The 13,382-nt window shown below is 50.7% G+C and overlaps 1 protein-coding gene across 1 annotated transcript in view; it reads right to left on the bottom strand.

Moving 5' to 3' along the window:
• PDIA5 (protein disulfide isomerase family A member 5) overlaps nucleotides 1-13,382 on the bottom strand; it is a 94,647-nt gene that overhangs the window by 55,193 nt on the left and 26,072 nt on the right. Inside the window, exons 5-7 of the mRNA XM_077767720.1 lie at nucleotides 4,776-4,859; nucleotides 4,475-4,520; nucleotides 198-290 (exon numbers count right to left, since the gene is read on the bottom strand). Coding sequence (XP_077623846.1) covers nucleotides 198-290; nucleotides 4,475-4,520; nucleotides 4,776-4,859 — 223 coding nt within the window. The remainder of the gene's footprint in view (nucleotides 1-197; nucleotides 291-4,474; nucleotides 4,521-4,775; nucleotides 4,860-13,382) is intronic.

Here is a 13,382-nt window from a genome sequence, read left to right as displayed (position 1 = left end):
GTCTGATCTCCTGTGGGGCCCGTTGTGGAGCTGGGAAGGAGAACAAATATTAGGGGCCTGGTGGCCCAGCTCCCTTGGAGAAAGCACAACTGGTGTCTGAAAAGTCCCATTTCTCATTTCTTTGGGCATTTCTCCTAGGGAGACCCTGGTTGGGGGAAGCTTCCAGTGTCCACCAGAATTGGTGGGGAATAAGTTACCTTTTCACTGTCAATGTGGACAACATCTTTGGCTCCAGGATCTTCCTCCCACAGTGGGGGCCCTTTGGGATCCTTCAGAAAGGCCACTATGGACTGAGGAAAAGAACAAAGAAGGGAAAAGTCGTTTTAGCCAGGGGAAACCAGGAACCTGCCCCACCTCCCTGCCCAGAGACCCACGTGCCTGGAGAAGGTCTGCACGTGGCACAGGGGCAACGGCGTGGGGGCAGGAGTGTCATTCTATTGCCCACTGACATCACTGCTGAGGGCCCTAAAATTGCACCCCCACCACCTCCACCAAAATTTTTCAGCCACGTGACACCTTACTCTGGTCAGCTGATCCATAACTACTGTGTCGCTTCATGGACAGAAAAGAGGAGATTTGAGACAATTCATTGGCTTATTCAAACCAGAGACACACTCATGCTTCTACTAAGTCTCATCTCCTCCAGGAAGCCTTTCTGACCAACTTGAATAAAGGTCTTCAGTGCTGCCCAAGGATTCCACATTCATGCAGCCTCCAAACTGTCAATCGCACAAGCAGGTAAGCACATCTACTTGTCATCTGCTCAATATTTTGTGATCTAAACTGGTTTGGGAATGCGTTAAATCGTGATCATCCTCTGTCGGGCTCAAGGCAGGAAGTTCCTGGGGACAGTGTGCTCATCTCCATGGTACTTCTAGTTGTGTACTTCTCTCCCTGAACAGCCCCCTTCCAGACACCCAGGATGAAGATATAACAAGGACCTTCAGGATAAAGGGCTTACCTAGCCTTAGTCATGTGGACAGTGACTCAAATCTCACTCCCTCTGGGGAAGACACAATTGTCCCATGTGGCAGCCATGCCCCTCCACTGCCCTCTATCCCTACCACATTTCACTGGTCCAGAACAGAAGTGGCCTTCCCTCAGACAGCCACTCTGAAAAATGGTGCTCAAAGTCTATGAGAGCCAAGAACAAGTACCAGAAACCAGCCAACCTCCATCCCTCCAACCCTGGAGGGGAGTGGCTGGCCTCCATGTCAACAGACTGAGCCTTCAGTGTCCCCATTTTGACATAAGATTTTATGATCTGTCCACTTCAATCACGTACCAAAGAACAGATGACAACCTGAATGTGTCCACCACGCGGTGGGAGGGAGGAGGGCTGAGGTGAGAAAAGGAAACACTTTCTTAGGAAGGCTGTGCACGCAGCCCATCCACTGGTCACACACACACACAGGACCTCTGTGAGCTTCTTATTTGGGAAGAGCTACTATGGAAAAATGGGAGACAACTAAGATTTCGTAGAATTTTAGTCAGGTAATGCTCTCTGCCGTTCCAAATGGGGCTGTGAAACGCCTTCTGGCAAGAAGAAAAGGGCCATTTCCACATGGCAAAGGCAGGTCTGCCTCTTCTGTCCATGTCACAGCTTCCCTGTGACACTATAAGCCAAAATGGAACTGACGGAGCCTCCTGAAACCCATACTCACAGGAGCTGCACAGGCTCCTGCCCACTTGGGCCATGTGAGAAAGATGCTTACAGGTGCCCACCTGTTTCAGAAAATACCTGGTGCAGGGGTTCTCGATCTAGGGTACACGGCACCCTTCAGGGGTCTATGAAACCCCAGACTCACACGAAAGCACTACTTTTTAAAAAAAAGTTTTTTAAATGTTCTATTTGTTTCTGAGAGAAAGACAGCATGAGCAGGGGAGGGTCAGAGAGAGAGGGAGATACAGAATCTGAAACAGACTCCAGGCTCTGAGCTGTCAGCACAGAGCCCAACGCAGGGCTCGAACCCACGAACCGTGAGATCATGACCTGAGGCAAAGTCGGACGCTTAACTGACTGAGCCACCAGGCGCCCTGAAAGCACTACTTTATGTGTAACTTTACTTAACATTTACATTTACTCACACAGCAACATTTTACATGTACTTTATGCAAACACACTGTTTCTAGGAAGAAGATTCATGACCTTCAGTTGATTCTCAGTGAGACTCGGAACCCAAAATCAGTTAGGAACTACTGCTCTTGGGGGGCTCCTGTCCAGCACAAGGAGAGTTAAAGGGCTAGCACCGTCTCCCATTCCCCCACCCCACCCCTGCCTCAGCAGCAAGGAGAAAAGACAAATGTGGATGCAAAGAGGAAAGGGGTGACCTCTTCTAACGGAACAACTGAAATAATCATACTGCAATCTTTTGCTTTTCACGTAGAGATTATTCTTGTTTAACTGAAGCTGGTGATTCCATCCATAGGTTCTCTTAAGTCAATGTAAGCGATGAGATTTCGGCAGGGAGCAGCACTGGGAATACCCCACTCCCCTGGCCATCCTATCCCTGGAATCCCAGGGAAATGGACCCACACCCACAGCTTGGTTTTCAGGACATCTATGTGTCTGGGAAATCACAATCACAGCTACATGGTCTTGGGAGAAGGTCATCAGAGGGTCATCTGAGTCGTGGCTTCCAGGTATCTCCAGTCCTCACCATTGATATGTAATAAGGATTTTGCTAGATAGGCTGCTGACGAGCAAAAGGCCACTCATCCAGGAAGTTCCCCTCTTTGAGCTTCCTGCCCTTTGCCCTCACTTATCTGGTCTCTGGCTTTGTTAGGAGCCACAGGATGGTGCCTGTGACCGGGCTCCTGCAGACTCATACAGGATAACAGCAACAAGAATCAAAGCATGAGCCTGCAACCAGGGACCTGACCCTGGCAGGGACTCCTCCATCTCTTGGAAATGGAGGCCCAGGGGGAACCTTGAGAGGAAAACCAACCTGTGACCAGGGGAGGGCACTGTCTCAGCTGCTCCTGCTGAATGGCAAGCAGAAGGGCAGTTATGGGAAACACTATGCTGCTTACCCTTGCCCTGAGAACTCCAGGGACCCCACCCCAGTCCCTCATGGCCCTGGGGGCTTTGGGGGAACCCTTGGACTAAGGATGCCCTCTCTTCACTAAAGATTCTGACCCTGTCCAACACTCAGCCTGCTTCACCAGCTTATTGATGCAGAAATCACAGGAAGGATGAAGAGTGAGCAGGTGCCACACACCCAGTCTTTGTAAGGGGGTAGACAGAGGCCAGGACTTGGCCTCCCCTACCTAGGCAAGCTCAGACCACTTGGGGTCCTTGCTCCTTCCCAGCTACCACAGTTCTGCTATTTCCTGCTCCATGATCCCAGGACAAACTGCTCAGAGGGAGCCGCTAAATGTAAACTGAACACAGCCTCCAAAGACAAAACAGAAAGCTCCCAGCACCCCCTTCCATCACTGCAGAGCACTTCCCCTGCCCTGCCCAGCTACACGTTGTTCCTGGGGAGTGCGTGTTCTCTCCGAGGGCTTCAGCTGACGTCCTAACACAGAACAAGAGGCTTAAGCAACTCTAGTTGGTAGAATTTTCTCTAAGTGTCTATCTAAGTGGGTGTTAAGATGAGTAATCAGGCTGATTCTGTATAAGCTGTAAAGCTGTAGCAACTTAAAAAAGAATGAGCACTGGCAGATAAACAAGAAATGACCAGGGAGCTGAGGGAGAATGGCAGAGAGGGGCACTGACAGCTGCACAGATGGATGGACAGGAAAGAATGGAAGGAGTTGGAGAAAGGGAGACAGAGAGAGGAGCACGAAGCAGGAGATTCTGAAAAAGTAAGTTCAGTCTATGTTGAGAACAGAAGATACACATGGCCCCAGCCAGGGCAGAGGCACACCGCCTGGACCAGAGATAGAGAAGACTGGTCTGAGGAAGAGAATGGGTATCTGAAGGAAGAGAATCCAAGGGCAAGAGAAGGACTCAGGGTGGGGGCAGCTGCTTTGTGGTGACAGCACCTGCAGGTCAAAGGCCCTCCACACCTATTTTCATTGATGCTTTTCCATCTACTTCTAAATTGGACTTGGAGCGGGGGAATGACTCGGTGACATCGGCATGTCATCTGAAACGAAGGACATCAGCCAACAGGTGNAGACTCCAGATAGCCAGTATGGACACTACCTCAGAGATAAGAGAGGGCTTCAAGCCACAGCAAAGGGAGACCCAGGCCGCTGGAGGAAAGAGGCGTAACATCACATGCCTCACCGGAGGACTGCTGATAGAGTCACACACTTATCTGCCAGGCTGGCCATCCCCATTGTCCTAACAGTTACAAACTTTTCCAGATATTCTGCTGACATGTGCTCTAGAGATAAGCATCCCTCAGGTCATTTGAAAGAGCTATCTGTGCAATCTGCCCTTCCTTCTCTCCGAGAAAACCTGCCAGGCTTTTGGCGTCTGTTCAGACTCTACTTCTGCTGAGAATGAGGGAGGTAAATTTACCTTAAATGTCATAGCTCGGTTATATTCAGTATGAAATGCACCATCCCTGTCAAATGAGGAGAAAGAGGTGTTAACTTTAAGGATGGTTATGAAGATACATACCTTTGGTTTCCTGCAGTATCTTGTAACATTCAGCTACTGAACACAGTTCAAGATTTTTTTTCAAGAAAGAACTGTAAATACAGAAGAAAAAATCATTCTGAAATAAAATTAACCTAACTGAAAACCACTATTCACTGGGCATACCAATGAAAGCTTTCTAGCACTTACTTGGAAATTGGACATGCCCACGTGTACTTACTGGTAATGGAATAATTCAACCTTTTTGTCCTTTGGGCTCAGGTCAACTTTCATCTTCTTGCACAATTTTCTACTCTCAGCATCACTGAAAAGACACAAATGTCGGGAACCATTTGTTACCTGAGGTCCTCACAAAGGTGTTGACAGAGTAAAATCTGCTCATGGCCTAAGAAACGCCTGGGACCTTGGGAATTCTCAATAGCAGGGAAGGCCCTGACTATAGATGGGCTCTCAGAGAACTGGAAGAAGGAGAGTCACCATAAAGATATGGGCTGATCAAGAAAGACAGAGACAAGCAGAGGGGCAACACGGACTGCTCTGGACAAAGCAAGTCCCAACGAGTATAGGGGGTGGACAGCCCATTCCAAGAAGAAAAACAAACTACACTATAGATTCGTGGTTCCCAGTCCTGGCTGCTCATCATCACCATCTGGGAAGTTTAAAAAAATATGGATTAACCTGGCTCTTCCCAGATCATTACTTCAGACTCTTTGCCTAAGGCCCAAGCAAGTTTTTCTTTTTAAAGCTCAAATGTGGACCATATGCCACCTGCTATATGCCAGCTGACCAGGATTAAGAGGAAAATGTCCCACAAGGCTGAAGAAGTTATGAAGTCTGAGCAGGCACTGGAAAAGCTACGGGGAGAGAGGAGACCACTTCTGCGAGGTGCAGACCTGCACTATCACACTCTCACAATTCTTCTAAGAAACGTCCGTCTGGTGCCACTCATGGTTTACAGAGTGCCCACGCCTGATCTCATCCCACTTGGTTTCCTTCCTATTAGATCAATGCACCTCAAAATGTGGTCCCTACACGAGCAGCACCAGAACCACCCAGGAACCCGTTAGAAATGCAAATTCTTGGCCCCATCCCAAACCTGCTGAATCAAAACTCTGTGGGTACTTAAGCAACTATGTCTTCAGGAGCCTTCCGGGTAATCCTGATACATGCCACTGTCCTCACCTGGCTCATCTTCCCTTCCCTCACCTCTCTGAAATCTGGCTTCCCCTCTGGCCTCCACCAGCCCCTCAGAGACCCCACCTGTCTCATAGCTTTCCCCATAACCTCACCACACTCAGCCAAGTCTGCCCGATGACCAGCCACAGGCAGCCAGCTACCCTACCCACGCAGGGCCCTCTCCCCAGATCTGCATGGGCTTAGAGAGGGTATCTTGGCCACCCAACTCTAATGGTTCCCGCTAACCACACCACATGAGAAACTTGGTTCTGCCAGGTATGAAGTCCCTTCATCTCCCACCTGTTTACATATCTCACTACCTTCTACAGCCATCAGCTGCATACAGCTGTGTACCAGCCCCAGTACAGATAGGCTAATTCAACCATTTGGCTCAATTCTAAAAGCAACACTCATCAATGGACAAGCAAAACTGTGGGACCTCATTTTAAGTGTAAATACACACTTCGCAATTCAAAAAGCCTGTCTTACTAGAGAGATGTGTGTAGGTCAGAGAAGGGGCCACACTCCTGCCCCCACCCCAACTCAGGCCCAGGCTTTTCCCTCCCTATTTAGTCCTGCCTGTGGTAGCCAACACTACAGCCACTGGCCTGGCAAACTCTGCAAACTCAAAAGAAATGCATGATGAATTCCAAAAGGAAAGGCTAAGGACATTACAGCGGCTGCTCCCCCAAGGTGGCAAGGCCATTTAGAGAGGGAATCCAGAGAGAAGTGGATAAGCAGAGGTGAGCAGGAGATCAAGATGGGCCAAGGGTATACATCGGAAAGCTCCTGAAAGGGCTGACCATGGAATCATTGCTGGAAACTCGTCCCCTAGAGCCCCGTGGGGAATGCCATACCCGCCTCCAATGACAAGGGCTATTATAGTTTGGGTTTCCCCAGCCCACAGGGGCTCTGTGGTGAAGCCAGGCTGACAGGTGGTCGATGTGTTTGCAAACGGCTGCATCTAAGGTCTCCTTTCCCTGCCTGGGTTAATTCCCCAGGAGGGAGGACTCCACTTGGGATGTTTACAACCATTCACTTAGCACTTGCCTTGTCCAGCTTTGTTCTGCCGAACTCAACTGTTTCTGGGTGACCACCTGCCGTTCACGCAACTGCAACAACAATCTCAAGCACCTCAGGCCTCCCTCAGCCCCATCCAGGCATCCAGCAGTGGCACCCAACAGACCTGCCCACGCTGCCACACCTGGATGCTCAGACTTTGCGAGGCAGCCACCCGGAAGGGAGAAGCACCACCCCATGCTGGCACTCTTCCCTCGAGCCTGGCTGGCAGCCTCTTACTGTGACTTTCACAAAGCAGAGAGAGGAGGGACAGGGCTCAGAATCCTTCTAACCCCAATCCCTGCTGCTCTGCCAGAACCCACTCCAAGGAAAAGCCTCGCTCCTGCAGCGGCAGGGTCCCCGGGGAGCTCAGGCCAGGCTTAGGGGCAACGCTCCAAAGCAGCCAACAAGGCTAAGTGGGGCTGGAAGGGAACACAGGTTCTCCCACCTGTTCCTCAGCGTGGACCCCTGGCTGCGGGTCCAGCCCTGCCTTTGGCCTGCAGCCCCCACTCCGGTTAAGCGAGTCACAGCTGTCTCTGCCAGAGGATTCCTTGTTGCAGACCTGGTGCAACCCCCACTTCTCTCTTTCGGTTATGACACTCCCCCAGGATTCTCTCTCCTCTCCTGCTCCCTACAGACACACACACAAATGTGTGCAACATGCACGCTCACAACAGTGCACAGTTCTCAGAGGGGTCACTGGGGAGGTAGCTTCCTGGCCTATTTGAGAGCCTCTGGCACAGACCCCAGAGCCACAGCTAAGCACCTCCCACATTCCCATACTCCCTTCCCCGCTGTCTTTCTCTCCATAGCACCCGGCTCCACATCTGACCGTGTCCACCGTCACCTCCATCAGAAATGTTTGCTCCATGAAGGTGAGGGCTTTGTCTTGTTCCTAGCTGCGTCCCCAGGGTTACAACAGCAGCTGGCACCTAGCAGGCACTCTCTAAATAGCCGGAGTGAAGGACTGAATGAATGAATGATGCTGTCCTGTGGCTGCCGGGATGAGGCTTGCACTTCCGGCTCTCTGGGTTCTGTCCACTGAGCTCCAGGAATCCTGCCAGGTGACAATTCCTAACAGTATTTCCTCAGATTGGCTCCCCTTCCTCCTGTTTCTCAGACTATGTAAGTGTGTGTGAGTGCACATGTGCGTGCATGCACACACATACACACGTGTGCTAACTGTTCTGTACAGACAATAAAAGTCTTCAGAGTTCAAGAAGGGAAGAGAAATTACCCAAGCTCAGGACCTTAAAAGGATCTGGGTTGATAGATTAAGCACAATTAATTGATGTACTGGTTACCTCCCTCTCTACCTCCCTTTCCCAGCCAGTGACTGAGGCTCTAGGGGGAAAAAGGCAGGGAGACAAAGGCAGTGATCAGGGAAAGGAGAGGCTTCATTGGAATGCAGATGGAGGGAAAAACCCACCACGGAGCAGAGTGTGGACTGTCATGCAAAGGCCCTCACTTGCACACCCTGACTCTCCTCCATCTGCTAGGGAGGCTGCAGCCCCACCCTCCTCTGCCTGTTTACTCACCCGCACCTGCTACATCCCATCCCACCCTGCCCCCTTGGCTTTCCTTACACAGAATGTGGAGGAAAGATTACAGCGGCCTGGACACACTTCCCTCCCCACCCCCAGCCCAGGGAGACAAATGCACATGCACGTTTTCATTTGTATTTGTTGTGGGGTGGCTGCTGCAGGTGCATGGTACTGTGTTTTCTAGATCTTCATGTGCGGTCATGGTCATCCAAGAGGCTGGCAACCCCACTCAAGAAGTCAGACCCAGGGATGAAAGGCTGGGGGTGACAGCAGGAAGGAAAAGAAGAAATGAGATGCTGGAGGCTCAGGGAAGGGAGCTGTGACTTTCACAAACTGCAGCCTAGGTATCAGACCCTCCCTGGAGGAAGGCCCAGCTGCCAGCTGGGGTGACTGATGACATCTAGATCTGGCTCTGCCATCAGCCAGCCTGTGACTTCTGGTGGGGCCCTTGGTTTCCCGAGCTGCAAAATGCAGCAGTTGTCCACACAAGGTGAACGGAGCTTTCAATTCCTCTACAGGGTCCTGTATTACTAAAACATAAAGTGGGTTGCCTATACCCTGATGGATGAACCAGGAGCCAGAACCAGGACAGAAGATGGCGACTCTGAAAGAGCTGAACCTCGAGCATTCTCTCCAGCACCCCCAACCAGGTCCTCACTCAGCTAGCCGGCATCCTTCTATCCACGCAAGCCGTGGGCAGCCTCCTGCTGCAGGGCAGAAGGCAGACCACACTGTCTTGGCCAAGGTGTGCTCTCCTGGCTAACCCAGCCTTTCTGGATTCCTTTGCCCCATCAAAGCAACAGTAAACCTCTTTGTCCCATCTGCAGGGTCTAACATGGTGGGATTCTGAGCAGGTGGAATCTGACCTCCAAGAGTGGGAAGACAGAAAGTGTAGAAAGGGCCTCACCACAAGATATTAAAAAAAAATGGGAGGAGTAGGAGCGAGTGGGCAAGAAATACTGTCAGGGTAACTGCTAGGTGACACATATCCAGGACAATCTGAACGAACAGAGCTTGGGGATCTTGAGGCAGGAGACAGCCTGGCACAGCTAGGCCTTAAACCTGGACCAGCCTTGATGGTCACATAGCATCGCCTAATGAGGGACTTGCAACACCAGGGATGCTCCCAGGTTTGGCTGTCCCTAGTGTCCCTACCTCCAGAAGGCACAGAATGAAGGAAGACTTACACAGCACAGTTAATAAAAGGGGTGGGAGTAAGAAAGAAGGGTGTGCCCTTTCCGCCCCCCTCCTGTGCCCCCACCTGGAGAGTCTCAGGCTGTGCTCCTCGGTAGGGAGCACTCGAATGAGTAAAGGGCAATGTGTCAGGAGGCATCTGAAGCCACAACATAAACACAGCACTTCTCCTGGGAGTCCACTTTATCCCCTGGTAAGTGATGTTCAACATGCTTACACATGAAGAAGCAAATGCTAAATTCAAGTAATTCTTAGAAGAAAACAGAAGACTTCAAAATATGTTATGCCTGCCCTGGAAGGCTCCAAGCCTTGGATGTGGGAAGCCAGCACTGCTCTGGGCAAACTAAAGCAGATGGGAGAAAGAGAGTGGGGAAGAAGGAAACTGTGGCTGGGTAATGACCTTAAACCCCCAGGAAAAGAAAGCAGTGAGCTCCCGATATGCTATGTGGCCTCTGCCCAGCGAGAATGGGCCCCAGGAATTAACATACCAGGCACGGCTCCCGCCTGCTGGCTCGGGCTCGCTGCCCTGACAGCAGCACTCGGCGCCAAGGCCGAGCCCGATGCCAAGCTGCAGGGCATGAGGGGAATACCAACTCCCTCACACACAACCCGCTTAACAGCCGGACAACCACCACCGGCCAACCCGAGCGTGGCTGCTGAGGTCTGAGCCAGGAGGCGGAGGGAGGGGAAGGGAGAGCTGACAAATCCAGGGACAGAATCCAGACACCCTACAGACACCTCACAGCCACAAGCTACCGGGCCCGGGACCTGGGACCAGCATAGTTGGAGGAGAGGGGGTTCTGCAGCCACACAGGCAAGGGGAGGGCGCGGAGAGCAAGGAAATTGAGAACAAGGGGAAAAGAAATATCTGTATAGAGACAAGAGGAGGAAAAAGACCAAACAAATGGGGGGAGGCAGGGACCCAAAGATGAGAAGAGGAGACAGAAACTAGTAAGGAAGAGGGAACAAAGCAGGAGAAAAGACAGAGGCTCAAAGGGAAAAACAGGAGACATAAGAAGCAGATGTCCAGAATAGGGGGAGACACAGAAAGACCCCCCAAAAGACTGGAGGACACTTAGGTGCATACACACCACACACCAAGGCTGGCAGCTTCTAGGGTTTTCTGAACCAGGCTATTTAGAGATGAGAGCAAACTAGAAGATTCAACTCCACAGTTCACACAAGTATAAACTGAAGCCCAGAGTGGGCAGTGACTTGCCAAAGGTTCCACAGCTATGAGCTGTCAGAGTCTGGACTCAAAGCCAAACCCCATGACCTGTAGTCCTACAAGTCCCACTGCACTCCAAACCTCTTAAGGGTCAGAGCAAATCATCCTGTGTGCTGAGGCTGGCTCTGCTGCCCAGGACTTGGTTTAGGGGCATCCTCTCAACAACCTAGGGATCCTCACCCAAGAAAGAGCCACTGAAGAATGCACGTACCACTTCTCCCCCTCAGCTTCTTCTGAGAATGCTCCGAATAATCCTGCCCAGATGCAAAGTAACAGTAAAGAGGGATCTCACATTTATATTCTAGAAAACACTCATTTACTGGGACCTGGAAAGAAGGCAGAATGTATACTATTGTCCCATTTTATAGACGAGTAAACAGACCTGTCCAAGGACACAGGGCTAGTAAGTAGCAGAACAGACCCTTCAACCGAGGCTTCTGCCATTATTTGGCTCACCTTCAAAGACACTTCACACCTGAGCACTGTCTTCCCTCGCCCTAGAATGTCCCCTGATCCCTTCACCTGCCCTTTATTTTTTTTAAGTTCATATTTATTTTGAGAAGCGGGGGAGGGGCAGAGAGGGAGAGAGAGAATCTCAGGTAGGCTCTGCACTGTCAGCACAGAGCCTGATGTGGGACTTGAACCCATGAACCATGAGATCATGACCCGAGCTGAAGTCTGAGGTTTAACTGACTGAGCCACTCAGGACCACCTCACAGGCCCTATAAGGGAGAAAAGCAGCACGGGCTGCTCACTCAACACCTTCTTGTCACCTCCTCCCAAGCCCTGGCATCCTCATTCTAGCCTCCAACCTTTTGCTGGCAGGGCAGGAAGCACAGCTGGAAAGGATGAGAGATGGGGACCCTCGGGAAGGCCTACATGAGGGGAGGCACACTCTGGCTGACCACCTGCTATTTAACAACTGCTAGGATAAAAAGCGAGCAGACATTGGCTCCATTTCACCTGCTCACTCCACTGCAGACAGCAAGAAAAAGTGTTCCCAAGACCGCCTCTGCCCATCCCCGGAGCATCTCATTCAGACTCATAAATGCAGACCGAACACACTTAGGACACGGCGACAGCTTTCATCACCAGGCTCCGGGGTTAACGCGGTGGGCTCCCCTAATGGTTTAGGAGGCATGTTCCGAAGGTCAGGAGCAGGTGTGGCCGAGCACAAGGGCAGACCCATCACCCTTGGGGAGCTTCTGATGTAATGGTGATCGGTGAGAACTGCTACCCCCACCACCCCAGTGGCGTCCATGGACTAGAGTCCCGAGTTCTGTCCCTTGGGCTGTCCTGGGAAGATTTCGGTACACCGTACCTGTGATTTCAAACTTGGACCCAGATACCCCTGCTTCCAACACAATCCATTAGAGCTCCATAATCTATTTATCTAAACTATTTTAAAAGCTGTTTAACATTTAAGTTTATACTTCCTCTTAGAGGAATGAATTGAGTGGCAACTACACAGAACAGTCTATTCCTCTGTCTTAAGGTTACCTCTTTAGGCTCTATGATGCCTCCCTAGATTTTCATTTTAGCACATCGAAAGTCACAGGATTATTTCTCCCATCGGCACTTTTATTGACTCCAGACATCCTGTCTCCAAACGAGTCCTAAATTCTAATGTTCTTAGTCTGTCTTCACACGCTAACCCTAGCCTCATTTAGTCCTGCCTGTGCACAGAGCTGAGCAGGACTGTGGCCTCCACACCCATCAGCAGATGACCCCAGGCAGTCCTCCGGACAGTCCTCCGGGCCGTACACAGGGAGCTGCCTGCAGCAAGAGCCAGGGCACTTTAAAGACCTGGTACTCAAAGTCTTTACCCCAACTTGGAACTCTCCCTTCTCTGTGAAGCTTTCTCAACCTTCACCGGCAGAATAAAGTGAAACCCCTCTCATATACAGCCTCCATTCACTATACTTCTCACACGGATTGTAATCACCTGGTTCGATGTCTGCTTCCTCCTTGCACACTGAGCTCCTGAGGACACTACTGTCCATCTGTGTACCTCAAGGCACACAGTAAGTGCTCGGGAATGTCAGAGGTGAATGCAGCAACTAAATCAAAGCTCTTCGGCCCATTTCTGCCACGTACAAGCCCAAGAACTTTCCATGATAAGGCTCCGTCGGCTTGGCAGAACAGGTGTTATCCTCAGATATGGAGATTCCAAAGTACCCTATCCCCTCTAATACTGATGAAGGCTAAGTACCAGTTACATAGCACACTCTTGGTAAAACATGGGAGACTGAGACATACCTACAAGACAAGAACACTTTTAGGGGCACCTGGGTGGCTCAGTCGGTTAAACTGTCCAACTTTGACTGAGGTCATGATCTCACAGTTTGCAAGTTCGAGCCCCATGTCGGGCACTGTGCTGACAACTCAGAGCCTGGAGCCTGCTTCGGATTCTGTGTCACCCTCTCTCTCTCTCTGCCCCTCCCTCACTTGTTCTGTCTCTCAAAAATAAATTTAAAAAACATTAAAAAAAAAAAGAACACTTTTAGACTAACTATGAAATAGAATTAACCAATGGCCAAGATCTTATCAAATGTCTGGGGACCAGTCTCTTCCAGTAAGTTGATGTCTGATAAATCAGGAGGTGTGAGGCCAACTAGGAGCCTGA

Source organism: Crocuta crocuta, unplaced genomic scaffold (assembly GCF_008692635.1).
Source record: "Crocuta crocuta isolate KB4526 unplaced genomic scaffold, BGI_CrCroc_1.0 scaffold45, whole genome shotgun sequence".
Classification (NCBI taxonomy): Eukaryota; Metazoa; Chordata; class Mammalia; order Carnivora; family Hyaenidae; genus Crocuta; species Crocuta crocuta.
The sequence above is the reverse complement of the archived record's forward strand: the minus strand, read 5'-3'. Positions and strand labels throughout refer to the sequence as shown.